General features: G+C 39.2%; 2 protein-coding genes across 2 annotated transcripts; both read left to right on the forward strand.

Moving 5' to 3' along the window:
• Positions 1-1,144: 1,144 nt before the first annotated feature.
• LOC113898817 (trace amine-associated receptor 6-like) lies at positions 1,145-2,182 on the forward strand. Its single transcript, XM_027552170.1, has one exon. It carries the CDS (start codon positions 1,151-1,153, stop codon positions 2,180-2,182), a length of 1,032 nt encoding a protein of 343 aa, XP_027407971.1. The 5' UTR covers positions 1,145-1,150.
• Positions 2,183-9,684: 7,502 nt separating this feature from the next.
• Positions 9,685-10,749, forward strand: LOC113898730 (trace amine-associated receptor 7a-like). The gene has a single exon (XM_027552136.1). The coding sequence runs from the start codon at positions 9,718-9,720 to the stop codon at positions 10,747-10,749; it is 1,032 nt and encodes a 343-aa protein (XP_027407937.1). The 5' UTR covers positions 9,685-9,717.
• Positions 10,750-20,312: the final 9,563 nt, after the last annotated feature.

Consider the following 20,312-nt stretch of genomic DNA (forward strand, 5'->3'; position numbering starts at 1 on the left):
TACACACTGAGGAAACCAGAAGGGAAAGAGACACATGTACCACAATGTTCATTGCAGCACTGTTTATAATAGCCAGGACATGGAAGCAACCTAGATGTCCATCAGCAGATGAATGGATAAGAAAGCAGTGGTACATATACACAATGGAGTATTACTCAGCCATTAAAAAGAATACATTTGAATCAGTTCTAATGAGGTGGATGAAACTGGAGCCTATTATACAGAGTGAAGTAAGCCAGAAAGAAAAACACCAATACAGTATACTAACGCAAATATATGGAATTTAGAAAGATGGTAACAATAACCCTGTATGTGAGACAGCAAAAGAGACACAGATGTATAGAACAGTCTTTTGGACTCTGTGGGAGAGGGAGAGGGTGGGATGATTTGGGAGAATGGCATTGAAACATGTATAGTATCATATATGAAACGAGTCGCCAGTCCAGGTTTGATGCATGATGCTGGATGCTTGGGGCTGGTGCACTGGGACGACCCAGAGGGATGGTATGGGGAGGGACGAGGGAGGAGGGTTCAGGATGGGGAACACATGTATACCTGTGGCGGATTCATGTTGATATATGGCAAAACCAATACAATATTGTAAAGTTAAAAAAAAAAGTATGAGAAAAAAAAAAAAAGAAACACAATGACCTAATTAAAACAGTTGTTTGTGCTGTAGCTTTCTTAACACTCACTACTGAAAATGAACTTCCAAGTTCACACCTTGCACTACAGGGATTCCATCTAGGGATTTTCCTATTGATGACATTTGTATATCTGGAAGGGCTGTATGCTTTAGGCGGTAAGGCAGATAAACCTAACAGGAGTTGATGCTATAATTACTTCCCGTATCAGTGCCTGTTGCAAAGAGGAACTCTGAAGGTAAAAATTTTTTAAAGATATTTAGGACCAAAAGGGAATTTCATCAAATTCAAGGATCTAAGCTTTAGTTAGTTGAAATTCCCAGTGACTTTGTCCAATGTAAATTTTTTGCATTTTATTCTGTTACTGAACTTATTTAAGATTTACAATAGTACTAATGTCTGATAATTTCCTCAAGCATCCTACTGTATGTATGATTTCCTCCAAAAGCATTGAAAGTCCATGGAAATCAAGAAGGACAGAATTCTCTGAATGTAAAGGACAGATCATGAGCAGTAACTCATCCCCCACTGCAGCTGTGCAGCTCTGCTATGAGCACCTGAACGGATCTTGTGTGAAAACCCCCTACTCACCCGCATCCCGCGTGATTCTGTACATGGTGTATGGCTTTGGGGGTGTCCTGGCTGTGTTTGGAAACCTCCTGGTGATGACTGCCATCCTTCATTTCAAGCAGCTGCACTCACCAACCAATTTTCTCATCGCCTCTCTGGCCTGTACGGACTTTCTACTAGGAGTGACTGTGATGCCCTTCAGCATGGTCAGGTCTGTGGAGAGCTGCTGGTACTTTGGGCAAAGTTTCTGTGCTTTGCACACATGCTGTGATGTGGCATTTTGTTACTCTTCTCTCTTCCACCTGTGCTTCATCTCCATCGACAGGTACATTGCTGTTACTGACCCTCTGGTCTATCCCACCAAGTTCACAGTGTCTGTGTCATGCATATGCATCAGCATCTCCTGGATCCTACCCATTACTTACAGTGGTGCCGTGTTCTACACAGGTGCCAATGAGAAAGGGCTAGAGGAATTGTCTAGTGTCCTCAACTGTGCAGGAGGCTGTCAGATAGTTATAAATCAAAACTGGGTGTTGGTACATTTTCTATCCTTCTTTATACCTACCTTTGTTATGCTAATTCTCTATTGTAATATTTTCCTAGTGGCCAGACAACAGGCTAAAAAGATTGAAAATACTAGTAGTAAAAGAGAGTCATCATCAGACAGTTATAAATCCAGAGTAGCCAAGAGAGAGAGGAAAGCAGCTAAAACCCTGGGTATCATGGTCATAGCATTTATGATTTCATGGTTACCATACAGTATTGACTCATTAATTGATGCCTTTATGGGCTTCATAACCCCGGCCTATATTTATGAGATTTGCTGTTGGTGTACTTATTATAACTCAGCCATGAACCCCTTGATCTATGCTTTATTTTACCCTTGGTTTAGGAAAGCCATCAAAGTCATTGTGAGTGGTGGGGTTTTCAAGAATGGTTCTGCAAGCATGAATTTATTCTCTGAATAAATGTAAGCCATTGGGTTGAGGAAGTTGAAGGTATCTTCACATTTTACAAATGAATGAATTTTTAAAAAATCAAGTAAGACTGTTAGTGCAGAGAAAACAAATGGCTTTTCCGGTTTAATTGGATAAATCAATGTCTCAGTCTGTTAGGATGTGCATTTCCCTTTTGCTTCTCCAAAAATATTTATTTGACTAATAAATGTTAAGCCCATTATTGTTAACTGCTGTACAATGCACCATTTCCTGTTCCCTGCAGTCATTCCCCACCTTTTCTCTCTTATTCCATTGACTCTTCCCTTTGTAACCTGTAAACATGTCTGTTGCCTTTTATTTCCTTTCTTTTTTTCCTTACAAACTGATCTACTCTTTCCCAATTTATCAAAAATTTCTCTGTGATTAAGTTTCTCCAGTTTTCTGCTTTTCTTGCTTTGATTATTTTCCCAGGGAATTTTTTTGGGATGCAGTTAAAAGTATTATGTTTAAGTCTGCATGGTGTCTGTGTCAGGAATTGGCTTCAGCATCTTCTACATCCTGCCCCTGGCATACAGTGGTGCCAAGCTGTACACAGATGTCAGAGATGATGGGATGGAGGGATTAGTAAGTGCTCTCTGCGTAATAAGTGATTTTCAACCTGTTTAAATCAGTTTTGGATATTGATAGGATTTCTATTATTTTTCACACCTGGCTTTGTTAAGATGCTACTGTACAGAAATATTGTTCTTATGGTTAGAAAGCAGACTAAAAAGATGGGAAATATTACTAGAAAATACATTTGTTACCAGGGACTCGCAAGATCAGAGTGGCTAAGAGACAGAGAAAAGCAGTTAAAACCCTGGGCTTCACAATGTAGCACTTTTGGTCTCATGATTACTCGATGTATCTGATTCATTGATTGATTCTTCTTTAAGTTTTATCACACTTCATATGCTTATGAGATACTTTGTTGGTTCAGTTATTGCAAATTGCCCTAAATCATTCGATTTATGCTTCATTTACCATTGGTTTGGGAGAGCAATAGAACTTATTAAACTGGCAATATTAAAAGACAGTTTATGAATTATAAAACTAACTTCTAAAGCCTAAGTTTCATATCGATGATTTGAAAAATTTTAAGTTGATCTGGTGATATATTGGAAATTTCTGTAGTGATTATTGCATGAAATATAGACTTGAAAATGATCATTCAGTTGAGGAGGAGACATGGCACCTCGACTTTGGCAGCTTCACTTTTAAACGTTTACGTATTTTGAAAAGTGAGCATCCTTTGAGCATTTGATAGAACCCTGTTATCTAGTAGTGGTCCACACAGTGGCCGTAATTTCTAGTTTCCTCAAATCTTTACACCAGCCTGCTCTGTCAGTTGTTATTTTCTTCTTTCAAGCCTGTTGCTGTTTTACCTTTCCTACCACTTAACTTTTTTTTCATTTTCACGTTTCTTCCTTCTCTGTTCCCTGTTAATGTCAGGTTGTTCTGTGGGCTCCGTTTGCATTTATTTTGAGCAAATTGATTCTTGGGGTCCAGTCTTCTAGAGCTCCTAAAGGTCTCTGAGATGTATCCATCAGCCATTTCAGACTCAGGATGAGATTCATGTTTTATTTTTTCAGGAGATATTTTGTAAATGTAGGAATAACCGTTAGCCAAATGGAACCCCAGTTTCTATTATAGTTGCATCCCTTTATGTAACCGTTTTCTCATTTCATGAAGTTTGTTGTTTTACCTTCCAGCTCATGATGGAGAGCAATTGTCCGTTATTTTTCCTTCTATAGGTACTATTTGGAACTTATACACTGTTTATGATAAAAAAAAATACCACTATTATCTATGTTATTGGAAAAATGTGTAATTTAGAAATGTTGCTGTATAAAACTTTTTGAAAAATTCTTAAGGATCTTGCTTCATGTATTTCACAAAATCAAAACTGATTTCTTCCCGATGTTAAAAAACCAGAAGAAAACATATATATTTTTCTAACTTTGTTGGTGGAATCATGACAGTAAATCCATGTGGATTCAGGCACTTAATTTTTTTTAAATTTTATTTTATTTTTAAACTTTACAATATTGTATTGGTTTTGTCAAATATCGAAATGAATCCGCCACAGGTATACATGTGTTCCCCATCCTGAACCCTGCTCCCTCCTCCCTCCCCATATCATCCCTCTGGGTCGTCCCACTGCACCAGCCCCAAGCATCCAGTATCGATGCAGTTAATTTTTAAACTTCAAAGAGAGAACGCCATGTTAAGGAAAAACATACAAACTTAGAAAAACTATCAGTAGCATGTATGATGAAGAATTAGTAGATTTTAAAATGTAAAAGCAATTTACACAATAGAAAGACAGAGACAAATGTCCCACTAAACAAATAAATAGGAAATTTTACAGAGGTATGGCTCAGAAATACATTAAAATGTCCAATGTACAAATAATTTTAAAAGTTAGATATTTGGCAAAACTAATACAATTATGTAAAGTTTAAAAAAAAGTTAGTTAAAATGTAATAAAGTTTCATATCTCAACTTGGAAGGACAGCATTGAAAGGATCATTAATATCAGATTAATTAGATTCTGAGAAGTTGAGCACACTGCTGAGAGTTGGGCATGTTCATATAGGAAAAACACAATTTAATATCTCTTGTCTTAGAGGAAAATGAAGACATTTATATAAAATTTCAAATCACATATCACTTGACTCTGTAGTTCCATTTCTGCCAAGCAAGCCTAAGAAGATAGAGTCAGGCAAGGAAGGAAACATGACAAGGACATTCATTGTATATCTCTCAATTATAGATTGAAATAAACTAGGATTGATATGGTGTAAATTAAATCAATTATGTTCTACTTTTGAAATGGAACATTATAAAACCATTTAAAAGAACAAATGCCTTGTAACAGTTAACAAGGTAAGACAACCACAATATATTTTTTTCACTAAAATCAAAAGAAAACAGAAGCAAAAAAATCTGACCTAGATTATAAAACCATATATGGACTAGGTCCCCATATTACACTTTTACAAAATGTAATTTTATGTATAACAGACTGTGTATATGTTTGGGGAGGGGGATTTACTTTGTAATTTAGCTTTATCATTTTAATGTTTGTGATTAAAATACATAGGTTAAAATTGATATTAATAATATCACCTTTATTTTTATCTAAGCATCATTAGCTTTATCTGTGTGCTTGTTTTATTTGGCATGGGATGAATATCTTTTGAGAATATATCTTTGGTATATTTTTGTCTTATCTAATGAAACTATGACACAGGTACATTGCTGCTAAGTCACTTCTGTCTTGTCCGACTCTGTGTGACCCCATAGATGGCAGCCCACCAGGCTCCCCCGTCCCTGGGATTCTCCAGGCAAGAACACTGGAGTGGGTTGCCATTTCCTTCTCCAATGCATGAAAGTGAAAAGTGAAAGTGAAGTCGCTCAGTCGTGTCTGACTCTTAGCGACCCCATGGACTGCAGCCTACCAGGCTCCTCCATCCATGGGATTTTCCAGGCAAGAGTACTGGAGTGGGGTGCCATTGCCTTCTCCAACAGGTACAGTAGTATATTTTAGAAACTGCACCTTATACAGATAAAGTATCTAAGGAATTATATGTTAATATTTTTAAGTATTTTTATGGTTTTCTTTCAGCATATCTTTAACATGCTCCAACTCTTCTTGTCTATATTAATTGCATGCTGTCTTTAGGAGCGATGGAAGCTACCAAAAGTCATGGTTCAAAGTTCCACTTGTGCTTTATTTCTACTCTTCAGGTCATTTCTTGAAAAGTGATAAACAGTAGATGTGTTGAGTAGACGCACATATTCTGAGAAGAGACTTCACCTCCCAGCGAGGCTGGAAGGAGCATTTCCCATCTAGAAGGGGAATGTTGCCCGGTCTGCCCCTTGTTGTTAGTCACTAAGTCTTGTCTTTTCTTTTGTGACCCCGTGGACAGAGGAGCATGGCGGGCTAGAGTACCTGGGATTTCCCAGGCAAGAATACTGGCGTGGGTTACCATTTCCTTCTCCAAGGAATCTTCCTGACCCAGGGATCAACCCGCATCCCTTGCATTGGCAGGCGAATTCTTTGGTAAAGCGTCTGCCTGCAATGCGGGAGACCCGGGTTCGATCCCTGGGTCAGGAAGATCCCCTGGAGAAGGAAATGGCAACCCACTCCAGTACTCTTGCCTGGAAAATTCCATGGACAGAGCCACCAGGAAAGATTATAAGTCTGTCCCTTAGGTCAGGAAAATGCATTCCTCAGAAGACAGACCTCAAAGAACACCCAGAGATACTAATGTGAGACCTAGCTCTCCGAAGATGGATGACACTGTGGGGATAAAGGTCACAATCCCTATATTTACTGAGGTATTTTTCTTGTACCTGGTGAGGTGTGAGACTCTAAGTAGATTTAAGAGTATTGCAGAAAAATAAGTCCTATCTAGCATCCCTGAGCAGGTGAAGCGAAGATTTGTATCTGTTATCACGGGTATTTCATGTCCTCTCCCCTCCTACCCACTGACTTCTGTAGAAATCCAAGCAACTTGGCAAAATGAGGGGGGTGGGGTCAGGTTGTGCGCAGGTCTCCTTGAGCTCATGCTGCTCCCCACACTGCGCCTGCGCTACAGCCGCTCTCAGCCCTGCGAATGCGTCCAACCCCCATCTCGGAGCCTCAAAACACACTGCCCTCTTGCCCTGGGAACCCTTCTCTGTTTTTACCTTAAATATCTTCTTGACCCTCTCAACCTATCTTTATAGTTAGCTGCTTGGTAACTTTGCCTGTGGATACGGTTCCCTTGCTTCATTGTGGTGACCTCCACTGCACTCTGTGTATCCGAGCCATCACCACATTGAGTTGTCATTACTTGTTCACAGGTTGGCCTCTCACGTGGAGTTAGAGAAGTAGGATAAAGTATAGTGGATAAGCTTTGATTTATTCCAAAATCTTTTAAGTCGATAGACAATCCACCAGGAGGAAAGAAAGATTTGGAGCAAACTGGAACACTCATAGCTTGCTGGTGGGAGTATAAAATGGTCCAGTTACTTTAGAAGACAGTGTATACTTTCTTGCAGAGTTAAACCTACACTTCCCAATATGACAACCCCAAGCTGAACAGTCTGAATATTTATTAACTGATCAGACATGACTGAACAACTGGACAACAACAAAATACAGATAAAATAATTGTGGTATATTCAGACAATGGAACTACATTTAGCAACAATAAGGAATGAGCTTAAAATGTACTCAGACATGGATCAAACTCACAGACATTGACCTGAGTGAAATAAGCCAGACATCAAAGAGGACAAACTTTGTGACTCTTCATAAAAGATTTTGGGGCCTTGAAAATTAATCTCTAGAATGGAGATCAGCGTTTTCCCTAGGAAATGTGGGGTGAGATTAACTATAAAAGGGCCTGAGAAGAATTGCCAGGGTGTTGCTTTCTACCTTGGTTGTGGTGGTGAGTATAAGGGTGGATACATTTATCATATCATCAATTCGTGCGTGCTAAAAATGTAAACTTTTCAAATTTATTTTATGCCTCAATATGAAAAAGCTGATTTTTAAACATAGAAGTCCTTCCTCAGAAAACACTTTAAAAAGAAAATAATTTTATTTGTTCAGTTTTTGGCTGTGCTGGGTCTTCGTTGCTGCGCAGGCTTTTCTCCAGTTGCAGCCAGCAGGGGCTGTTCTCTAGCTGCAGGGCACAGCCTTCTCATCACCGCGGCTTCTCTTGCTGTGAGCACGTGGTGCGTGAGCCGCAGTAGCTGCAGCACATGGCCTCAGTGGTTGCGGCTCCCGGGCTCTAGAGCACAGGCTCAGTAGTTGTGGTGCAGGGACTCAGTAGCTCCATGGCCTATGGGATCTTCCCCGATCAGGGATCGAACCTGTGTCTCCTGCACTGGTAGGCAAATTCTTTATCACAGAACCATCAGGGAAGCTGCAAAAAACACTTTTTGAAAAACTAAGGTGAGATCTGTTGTAGAATGCTGAGAGAAAAAGGAAATTTGTCAGTGGTATAATCCAGCGTATAACATAGGAATATCCACATTCCAAAAGTCCTTTCAATATTTTATTTTTTAAGTATCTTCCATGCTGCTCCCACTACAACTCCAACAACAACAGGAGCAGAAACGATGTTTTATTTGTACTTACACTTCCTTTGTTGTTCCCTGAGGCAAACACCTTGTATTCTGCTACCCCACTTTCCCAGGTCAGAATTTTTAAAAGCAAACCTGAAGCATTCAAGTATTTAACATATAATTCTTTAACTTCTTTGAGCTTTTCAGTGTGTGGTGTGGTAAAGAATCCAACTGCCAATACAGGAGACATAAAACACACATATTAGATCCCTGGATTGGAAAGATCCCCTGGTGAAGGAAATGGCAACCCACTCCAGTGTTCTGGCCTGGAAAAGGCGAGACAGAGGAGCTTGGTGGGCTATAACCCATGTGGTCACAAAGAGTCAGACACGACTGCGTGACTGAGCAACTGAGCCCACACATTTAATTTTTTTAACACAAATCAACACTGGTAGGGATAAAGAGTTTATTTGAAAGAGTTCTAGTGACATTCAACACAGAAATCATATACATAAAAGGTTCTGCTACTGCTGCTGCTAAGTCACTTCAGTCGTGTCCGACTCTGTGTGACCCCATAGACGTCAGCCCACCAGGCTCTCCTGCCCCTGGGATTCTCCAGGCAAGAACACTGGAGTGGGTTGCCATTTCCTTCTCCAATGCATGAAAATGAAAAAGTGAAAGTGAAGTCGCTCAGTTGTGTCCGACTCTTAGCGACCCCATGGACTGCAGCCTACCAGGCTCCTCCATCCATGGGATTTTCCAGGCAAGAGTAATGGAGTAGGGTGCCATTGCCTTCTCCGATAAAAGGTTTTAAAAAAAGTGAAAAGGTAGTATTTAATAATAGCAAATAATATGACTTTCAAATTCCACTCAAAGATTTTAAAGAATAGGCACTATTCTGTTCCATGAAAAGCTAAAGTGTCATCAGGAAATTAGTAGGGCATAAACTTATTTTAGCATAAACATAATTGTTATTTAATTTTCTTTCTAAGCACCTTGAACTTATGGGGATTCAATTTTAAGGGCTTTGGAGATTGAAATTGTTTAGTTACATTCCTGAGGGGAGGGAGTGTTTGGGTCATTATCTTTGCTTTGATAAATTAGGAAAATAATGCTAATAAAATGTGGCATTCGGACATGTATCCTGTAAAAGCTTCTTGAAGACAACGTCTCCTTTAATATGAAAAACTAGGTAAGATTTTTTAAAAATTTAAATCAACAGCATTTTATGTAATGTTGAAAATTACCTGCTTATTCATTTGGAAGTGATCATTTTACAAGATGAGGATATGAATCACTTTCTAAACATACAAGTGAAGATTTGCATTTACAAGGAATTAAAGACAGAATACACTGGCAAGTGCTGACATTGTATTTATCTTTTCTTTAAGGACATTTTGAAAACTGGAATGACATCCTGGGCCACAGAGGGTGACAGGTTTCCAGCAAACCAGAGAATCATGAGCAGTGCGTCTCCTTCTGCTGCAGCTGTGCAGCTCTGCTACGAGCACCTGAACGGATCCTGTGTGAAAACCCCCTACTCACCAGGCCCCCGCCTCATCCTGTACACAGTGTTCATCTTTGGAGCTGTGCTGGCTGTATTTGGAAATCTCCTGGTGATGATTTCCATTCTCCACTTCAAGCAGCTGCATTCTCCTACCAACTTCTTGATTGCTTCTCTGGCCTGTGCTGACTTCTTGGTGGTAGTGACTGTGATGCCATTCAGCACAGTGAGGTCCGTGGAGAGCTGCTGGTACTTTGGGGAAAGTTACTGTAAATTTCACACTTGTTTTGATGGGTCATTCTGTTATGCTTCCATCTACCACTTGTGCTTTATCTCTCTGGACAGGTACATTGCTGTCACTGACCCCCTGGTCTATCCAACCAGGTTCACTGAGTCTGTTTCTGGTATGTGTATTGCCTTCTCCTGGCTCTTTTCGATTATTTATTCTTTTTCCTTTTTTGGCACAGGAGCAAATGCAGCTAGACTGGAGGATCTAGTAAGTGCGCTCACCTGTGTGGGAGGCTGTCAAATTGCAGTGAATCAGAGTTGGGTATTGGTGAATTTTCTATTATTTTTCATCCGCACCCTTGTGATGATAGTTCTTTACTCCAAGATTTTCCTCATTGCTAAACAGCAGGCTAGAAAAATTGAGAGTCTGAACAACAAGACTGGGAGATGCTCAGACAGCTTCCAAGACAGAGTGGCCAAGAGGGAGAGAAAGGCAGCAAGAACACTGGGCGTCGCAGTGCTAGCGTTTCTGGTCTCCTGGCTGCCTTACTTCCTGGATGCCATCATTGATGCCTTCCTAGGTTTCATCACTCCCACATATGTTTATGAAATACTGGTTTGGATTGCTTATTATAACTCAGCTATGAACCCCTTGATTTATGCTTTCTTTTATCCTTGGTTTCGAAAAGCCATCAAACTCATTGTCACTGGCAAAGTCTTGAGAGCGAATTCCTTGACAGTAAATTTATTTTCTGGCTAAGTCCATATTTTAGATGGAGGAATTGAATATAGATTCACCGTGAACACTCCATTGGGTAGAAAATGTAACCATATACATGCAAGATCTTGTAAAGTAAAAGAATAAATTAGGCTTCCAATATGACCTGAAGACTTAAATTCAGTTTCATCATTCTTTGGTCAATATAACATAAAAACCTGGTTGTTATGGAAACAGCATGACCTTGGAGCCAGAAATGTGGCATTTTAACATTGATCTTGGGTTGCTACTTGTCTCTGATCTTCACTATACATCTCTAGTTATTAATCCCTTCCTTGTAGCATTCTTGAGAAAATGTAAAAGATAGAAACTGCAATGTTTTGTTATTCTAAATCCTCCCTTTATTACTTTATAATAGTTTAATCCTTGGTTATAGCTTCTCTTTTTTCCTGTGAAATATTTATTTAATTACTATTACAATACTTAAAAGTATTCTGGCTCAGGGAGGGCAAAGTAGTGACTCTGCCCTGTCAAGTGTTCAGATTTGTGAGTCCAGAAACATAATGTCGGAGTCGGATAAAATCAACCCAGAGATAAATATATTGACTATAATATCTGTCGAATTATTTGCTATGGGAAAGGTAATTGATGTTATAAATAGCATTCATTTGTTGAGTGGGCTACTTCCTGGTGATTGTCTGCTCATAAAATTTTGGCTGACTTTATAAATTTTACCAGTTAACATGTTTATAGCATGCACGAGTTTTTAACATTGTCATTTTTTATTGTACTTTATGTTAAATTAGCCTTCTGTTTTGTTCACTTTTGCATTGTTCCAAAGATTATTTATAAGGATTTTCAGTGATATACATGAAAGCCCAAATTACAAATATGTTCCAAAAAATACAGAACTGAAATGAAGGATATAAAAAGATGACAGACAGAGGCTGATAAATGCATTTTATATAACCCACAAATTTGAAACTGAACAAGTTAAGCAATTCACATTGTATAGAAGCCAGTCAACTTTTCAGAAATGGAGACTTGTTTTGGGTACTAAGACTAGAGAATGCTGTATTTCTGTAATTTTAATAATTTTTTAAATAAATTTCTTGATTCTATTCTAATTTTATTTCGTAGCAATCAGATATCAAGTTTGAGAAATCAGAGAATCATATCATTGGGACAGGGATGAATATATTTCAAAATATCCTTGTTTATTTCTCTAATTTCTTATTTAATGTAAATCAATCATATATTAGGGACATCATTTCTGACTATTATTTAACAAATGCTTTAAATTGGTAAACCTTTCCTGAGACTGTGTATTATCTATGATTTAATGTACTTATGAGAAACTCTCCCATCTTTACTTGATGGTTAAAGATGAAACAAATGATTTAAAGGCACCCTAGACTGCTTAGCATTAGTTTACCCTTAACTCTTCAGTTCTGACAGTGAAAATCATCAATTTATTTTGATTTACTGCTTTCAAAAATGCAATCGTTGTTGTTGCTCAGTCACTAAGTCATGTTTGACTCGTTGCAACCCCATGGACTGCAGCATACCAAGCTTCCCTGTCCTTCACTATCTTCCAGAGTTTGCTCAAATTCATGTTCATTGAGTCCATGATGTTAACTAACCATCTCATCCTCTGTCTCTGTCACCCCTCTCTCCTCCTACCCTTAATCTCTCTTAGCATAAGGATTTTTTCCAATGAATTGGCTCTTCCCATCAGGTGTGGCTCAGCTGGATAAGAATCCTCCTGCAATGCAGGAGACCTGGGTTCGATCCCTGAATTGGGAAGATCCCCTGGAGAAGGGAAAGGCTACCCACTCCAGTGTTCTGGCCTAGAGAATTCCTCGACTCTATAGTCCATGGGGTTGCAAAGAGTCGGACACGACTGAGCGACTTTCACTTCACGTCAAGTGACCGGAGTATTGGTGCTTCAGCTTTAACATCAGTCCTCCCAATGAATATTCAGGATTGATCTCCTTTAGGATTGACTGGTTTAATCTCCTTGCTGTCCAAGGAACTCTCAAGAGTCTTCTCTGGCACCACAGTTGGAAAGCATCAGTTCTTTGGTGCTCAACCTTCTTTATGGTCCAACTGTCACATCCATACATGACTACCGGAAAACCATAGCTTTGACTCTACGAACCTCTGTCAGCAAAATTATGTCTTTGCTTTTTATTATGCTGTCTAGATTTATCATGGCTTTCCTTCCAAGGAGCAAGCATCTTCTAATTTCATGGCTGTAGTTACTGTCAGCAATGATTTGGGAGCCCCCCCAGAAATAAAATCTGTCACTGCTTTGGCTTTTTTCCTGTTCTATTTGCCATGAAATGATGGAACCAGATGCCATGATTTTAGTTTTCTGAATGTTGACTTGTAAGCCAGCTTTTCACTCTTCTTTTTCACCCTCATCCAGAGGCTCTGTATTTCCTCTTTACTTTCTGCCATTAGAATGGTATCACCTGCATGTCTGAGGTTATTGACATTTTTTCAGAAATCTTGATTCCAGTTTGCAGTTTATCACTTCTGGCATTTAACATGCCAGATGTACACATGTCAGTACATTCAGATATACTCTGAATATAAGTTAAATAAGCAGAGTAACAATATACAGGCTTGTCTTTCTGCTTTCCCAATTTTGAACCAGTCCTTTGTTCCATGTCCGGTTCTAACTGTTGCTTCTTGTCCTGCACACAGATTTTTCAGGAGACAGGTAAGGTGGTATGATATTCCCATCTCTTTAATAATTTCCCACAGTTTGTTGAACTATACAGTCAAAGGCTTTTTTGAAATCAATGAAGGAAAAGTAGATACTTTTCTTGAATTTCTTTGCTTTCTCTGTGATCCAGTGAATTTTGACAATTTGCTCTCTGGTTCTTCTGCCTTTTCTAAGTCCAGTTTGTACATCCAGAAGTTCTCGGTTCACTGTTGAAGCCGCGCTTGAAGTGTTTTGAGCATAACCTTATTAATATGTTAAATGAACACAATTGTATGGTAGTTTGAACATTCTCTGGCATTGCCCTTTATTGGAATTGTATTGAAAACTGACCTTTTCCAGTCCTGTGGCCACTGCTGAGTTATCCAAATTTGTTGGCGTATTGAGTGCAGCACATTCACAGCATCATATTTAAGGATTTGAAATAGCTCAGCTGGAATTCCATCACCTCCACTAGCTTTGTTCCTTGTAATGCTTCCTAAGGCCCAGTTGACTTCTCACTCCAGGATCCCTGGCTCTAGGTGAGTGACCACACCATCATGGTTAATCCGAGTCATTAAGATCTTTTATATATAGTTATTCTGTGTATTCTTGCCACCTCTTTTTAATATCTTCTGCTTCTGTTAGGTCCTTACAATTTCTGTCCGTTATCGTGCCCATCCTTGTATGAAATGTTCCCTCGATATCTCCTGTTTTCTTGAAGAGATCTCTAGTCTTTCCCAGTCTGTTGTTTTCCTCTATTTCTTTGTGTTGTTCATTTTAAAAGGCCTTCTAATCTCTCTTTGATATTCCTGGAAGTCTTCATTCAGTTGGGTATATCCTTCCTTTCCTCCTTTGCTCTTCACTCCTCTTCTTTCATCAGCTATTTGTGAAACCTCCTCAGACAACCACTTTGCCTTCTTCAGTGCAGTAACTTTCTCTAATCCTGTGCCACACGATATAGAGAAATCATACTTCCTCGTTTTAAAAATGAAAAAGCTAAAATCAAAGTTTAAAAGTCTGCTGAATGTCATAAAGCTTCTGGATTCAAATAAGCACTCTAACATCTAGTTTAATGCATTTATACTTGTCTTCCTTTTGTTTTAGTAGACTTTCACATATATTAGACAAAACATTTAGTTTTACCACTTCCTTTCCTAGGTCAACATTCAATTCTGTCTATAATTATAAATATTTTAGAACTTTCTTATTAAGAAAACAACAAGCACTTGCCCTCATTTCTCTTCTTAATTTACTCTGGCTGTATGCGGGCTAGTCTATTGGCCTTTGTGTCAGCGAACACTTACTGAGTGTTACTGGTGTGTAACATGTGAGCTTTGGAACTGGCAGGGTACAACGATAAAAACCATCTACCCCTAAGAGTGCTGTCTGAATTATGGATCTTTCATTGAGCACTTGGGACCGCCTTACCTCCCCCACTCAGTCTTCACAACAACTCCATGTGCAAGGGAATATTGTTACTATATTATTATTACTTTACATCATAAACGAGGAACCTGGGGCATAAAGAAGTGAGTCTCATGCCCAAGGTGGCATATCCGTTAAACAATAGAGCCAGTATTCTGGCTTTCCAGGTGGTGCTAGTGGTAAATAATCTGCCTGCCAGTGCAGGAGACACGAGAGATGCAGGTTCGATCCCTGGGTTAGGAAGCTCCCCTGGAGTAAGGACTGACAACCCAGTCAGGTATTCTGGAAAATTTCATGAACAGAGGAACCTGCCAGCCTGCATTCCATGGGACCGCAAAGACTGAGATGTGGCTGAGTGTTCACACACACACACACACACACAGCCAGTATTCACATCCAGGGAGTCAGAAATTAAATGAAATAACCAGTAAGTAAATTTTCTCCCCTGTTGTGGCCCAGCCACTGCCATCAAGTTTCTGGGAACAATATGAAAACACGCTTTGTACTAATTATGTCAAAGGAAAAATTCTGTCATCATAAAGGAAAGATTAAACAAAATTCTTTGGAGATATGGGGACACTGGTGGGAATAATTGATTTCCTGTGACATATCATTTCAACCTAGACTTCTTCATTATATATTTTACTGTATAAGGTTTCCCCCTCTAAGGGTGAAGGGAGGATCATTTAGATAAATTACATCTTAATTTCTATAGCAGGATTGGTCTGCACGGCAAGCAAATACAAACAATCTTGTTGTTTCTATTAATAACTATTTGGTTCCTTTGAGCTGCTTCTCCACAGCAAGACTTCTACTTTCAAAACATTTCAAGGCACCTGAGTGTTATGAATTTGCAAATTGCATACAATTTTTTCATGGGTATCATATATTATTATGATAAGGAATGATTATATTTGCAAATCATGTGCTCCTTTAATAGCTCATATATTAATAGTACTTTATAATTTTATTTTTATTTTATTTTATTTTATTTTATTTGACTGTACCGGGTCTTAGTTGCAGCATGTGGGATCTAATTCCCCAACCAGGAACTGAAAGCAGGCTCCCTGAATTGGGAATGGAGAGTCTTAGCCACTGGACAACTAGGGAAGTCCCAGCAGTACCTGGTAACGTGTGTCTTCATTTCTTCATGAATGAAAAGCGAGAACAATAGAGGTTGTAAATGTATATCTACATAGCCCCTGCCTTCTCAGGAACCACTTTGTTCATTTGTCTGTTACACTGCTTTCTGCTTTCTGATGATCTGTTTGGTATACTGTGTGCCCCTCTCTCCCCAAATGTGTGCTCCTCAGAGGAAGATAACCAGCTCTTCATATGAATACCTCTAAGATGGACCTCCCACTATATGTGGAATATAGGAGAGAGTCAAACACTAGAGTAGCAAATAGCATAGATTCCTCTAATAAGTTTTGATGAGTAGCAAAAACAATATAGAAAGACTCAGCACAACTCTTTTATAGTCGATGTTAGATATTGCTTTTTATTTTTTTGCATTTTATTTTTTTAATATATGTAGTTGATTTTTCCGATATCTGCTTTTATTGGAAGAGATTTCACTGTCTCAGAAGTTTGGAATTGACTAGAGGCTGCCTTGGTTTATTTTTAGGGTTATTCTATGCAACCTTTGTTATTAAAAAGACTAATGTCTCAGGATGGTAGTTCTTAGAAACTTGGGTTTCAGAAACAAGAAAATTTGTAAAAAAAAAAAAATTCAAGGAACCAACAGATAGTTGCCAAACATAAACTTTGCCAACTCAGGACATCATAGACAGCAGCAGCAACAGTAGCAGGGACAGCTTTATGTTTTGGCTGAATTTCACAGAAGAAAGGAGAAGGCAATGGCACCCGACTCCAGTACTCTTGCCTGGAAAATCCCATGGACGGAGGAGCCTGGTAGGCTGCAGTCCATGGAGTCGCTAGGAGTCGGACACGACTGAGCAACTTCACTTTCACTTTTCACTTTCATGCATTGGAGAAGGAAATGGCAACCCACTCCAGTATTCTTTCCTGGAGAATCCCAGGGACGGCGGAGCCTAGTGGGCTGCCATCTATGGGGTTGCACAGAGTCGGAGACGACTGAGGTGACTTAGCCGTAGTAGCAGCACAGAAGAAAAGTATGTTTTAATATCAATATAGAAGAAATAGATTATTTAAGAATAAAGTGCAGTTCTGTAAATTGAACAAACAATATGAGACACGCATCTTATTGTTCTCATTCTCTGACCCCCACACTGGCACTGATCCCCAGACTGGCATTTCAGCATAACTGAATTAAGATCGAAAGACATTACAAAGAATAAATATTGAGATTTAACTTTACAAACATGTTCCTTCTGTGTCAGTTCTGTGCACGTTTTAGGAACCTGGTCTTCATCTGAGGTCTCTACTCTTTCACAGCAGAGCAATGAGGGGGCATCCTTTGCATTCTTTCTCATGGTGGTGGAGCAGTCACCCTCCAACCTCCCAGAAACGCCCAAAGGTCATCAGATTATACCAGTCTTGCCTCTCTCCAATATTGTCAACATCGGCACAGGGCCCTTCTTCCTTTTTGCTTCTTAATGTTAATTCTGAGCACTTCATCATTCTCTCCACAACTATAATACATATATTTATACATAAACATATATGTATATAAAACATTTAAAGTTGTGAACACTTGCTCTGTTAAATACTGAATCATGTGCTTTAGCAATACTAACCCTAATAATCATCGTACTAACTCTTTGTTGAAGGTAAAATTATCGTCCCCATTTCACAGCTGAAAATACTGAGGCCTGGGCCAGTTATGAAGTTGGGGAAAGCCTGAATTCAATCCTAGGACAACTGGATCCAGAGTCTGTGCTCTTGACCATGCACTAATCTGCCTCACAGTTTCTAGAAATTCTCTCCTTCTAGAATATCACCTCCACCCTGCCTCTGTCCTTACTTAGGACTTGTAATTTACTAGATACAATCTTTTATCTGAAACCCCTAGGACTTATAGAAATCAGACTCTTTTACTTTTTCATTTAAAAGGCCTATCCCTTAAATATTTGGAATATACCAGTGGAGAGTGTGAAGCACTTGTCATCAATGCATTATTTCCTCATCAATACTCAGATAGTCAAAACAGTATTAATGTATCTGCATGAATATTCAGATAGACTGATAAGAAATTAACACTAGAAATAGCCTCATGCAAGTGTTTGTCAACAAATTAATTAGAAACAAACTTCAATGTTATAGATTTTAGAATTTTAGAATATGGACCTGTACTTGAAATCCCTCCAATTTGGGTATCTAATCACTGACACCAGTCTTTCCAGCTCACTTGCTCTAGGAAGCCAACTGCATTCTACCTTCACCTCTTGCTTACAGGCGTTCATCACTTACCCACCTTCAGTGTCAGCACCGTCATTCTACTCAGTCCTTAGAAGTGAAGTTATAAACTGGAAGGAAAGATCCTGTACTTGTTTTATTATTTTTACTAATGGTTGTTATATCTCTAACTCTAGTATGCTATACTAACCTGTATTATTCTATATTATTGGTAATGTAATATAGTAATTAATTGGACTTAAGCATAAGTTAAGTCTTTTCCTACCTTACTTCTATTCAGACAGCCCTTTATGGTGGGTATTACTACTCCCAAATCAGAGCTGAGCAATCTGATGCCAGGAGAGTTCAGGTAAGCTGTCCAATTACATATCCAGGATTTACCCTTGGTACTTTCTGATTCAAACCTCTGTACAATCATTCTCCAGGGACATTGTCTTCCCAGCTTAGAAGGTGGGCTCCCCCTATAGCTTATACCAAACTCATGTATTGTAGCTCATCACTTTTTCAGAAATGGCATAAAGAGTAGAAATCAAACTCAATGACAGATGGCAGAATAACAAAAGATCTCTTCGAAATAATCAGTTGATAATAAAGCTCTCCAAGGTACCAGCAGCTCTACTCACTGGCCTCATTCCAAACAGCTGTCCTCTCCAGCTCAGTTCCTCATCACCTCTCTGACCTTGGCTGACTTTTTGGTGGGTGGTGGTTCTGACACTCAGCACAGTGAGGAGAATGAAAGGAGACCCTGGTGGTCCAGTGGTTAATACTCCATGCTTCCAATGCCAGGACACGGAAGCAACATTACTGTCTATCTATAAATGAATGGATAAGGAAGATGTGGTGCATATACACAGATTCTCTCATTTCACATGCTAGCAAGGTAAAGCTCAAAATCCTTCAAGCTAGGCTTCAACGGTACATGAATCGAAAACTTCCAGATGTACAAGCTGGATTTAAAATTTTCTGTACCTTCCACACAATTTTGTTTTGAACCTAAAACTCCTCTAAAAATATTTTGTTTAAAATGAACATAATTATACCTATAGTATCAGGTTATGACTGCTGATTGGCTGACAACAGACACTCTCATTGTTTGCAACTTGCCTTCAAAGCTATGAAATCCAGCTTTTTGAATGAAGTGTGTTGATTTTCATCCTTTGATACTTTGCTATAATTCCTTCCTTGCCAACCATTCTAATGAAAACCATCCAGGAGAGTGTCTTACTTTCCCAGGCTGCCATAACAAACAACCACAATCTTGCCGGCACTATTCTCTCCAGAAATGTATTCTCTCACAGTCCTGTAACTAAAGTCTGAAATCAAGGCATTGACAGGCCATGCTCCCCTCCCATGGCTCTGGGGAGAGTCATTCTCTACCTCTTCCAGCCTCTGATCCTCCAAGCATTCCTTGGTTTCTGGTGGCACCATTCCATTCTCTGCCTCCATTTTCACAGAGCCATCTTCTCTCTTCTCCCTGTTTCTCAAGTTCTGTCCCTTAGAAGGACACTGCTCTTAGATTTAATGCCCTTCTTTGTAGTACAGGGTGATTTCTTTATTAAATTCGTGAAGGCCTCTTTTCCAAAGAAGATCTGATTTGGGGGGTTAGAACAAGGACATATCTTTTGCAAAGGTTGGGGCAGGGATAGCATGGAACCCACTGCAGAGGGGAATGGGAAGTCTTCTGTTTGTGAGTATCTCACAGAAGCAGGACTTGGGGGGTTTACACCCATTTCTCACATGGATGGAGAGACATTGCAGTCTGCTTCCAGTGATAATACCCTAAGAAGACAATGATCTCTCTGCCAGCGCTAACTGTAACAGAAGCTCAGAAAGCAAGGTGTGTCTAAATACAACGAATGGAGCTTTCAGTGCTTTCATTGCAAGTTGCTCACAGTGTGTGTTCCTTTTTCTGTTTGTTGGTGTCCAGTGAAGATGCAAAGCTGATTCTTAACTGGAGAAAAAAGCCAAGTATTCACTGTCACTGCTCATACCCTCTTTTATCTTTGTTTTTTTTTTTTTTTAATTTTATTTTATTTTTAAACTTTAAAATATTGTATTAGTTTTGCCAAATATCAAAAAGAATCCGCCACAGGTATACATGTATTCCCCATCCTGAACCCTCCTCCCT

This window comes from Bos indicus x Bos taurus, chromosome 9, assembly GCF_003369695.1.
Source record: "Bos indicus x Bos taurus breed Angus x Brahman F1 hybrid chromosome 9, Bos_hybrid_MaternalHap_v2.0, whole genome shotgun sequence".
Lineage (NCBI taxonomy): Eukaryota > Metazoa > Chordata > Mammalia > Artiodactyla > Bovidae > Bos > Bos indicus x Bos taurus.

Excerpts from the sequence above, each read along its gene's own strand:
- LOC113898730 (XM_027552136.1), top strand. The coding sequence starts at position 9,718 with ATGAGCAGTGCGTCTCCTTCTGCTGCAGCTGTGCAGCTCTGCTACGAG.
- LOC113898817 (XM_027552170.1), top strand. The coding sequence starts at position 1,151 with ATGAGCAGTAACTCATCCCCCACTGCAGCTGTGCAGCTCTGCTATGAG.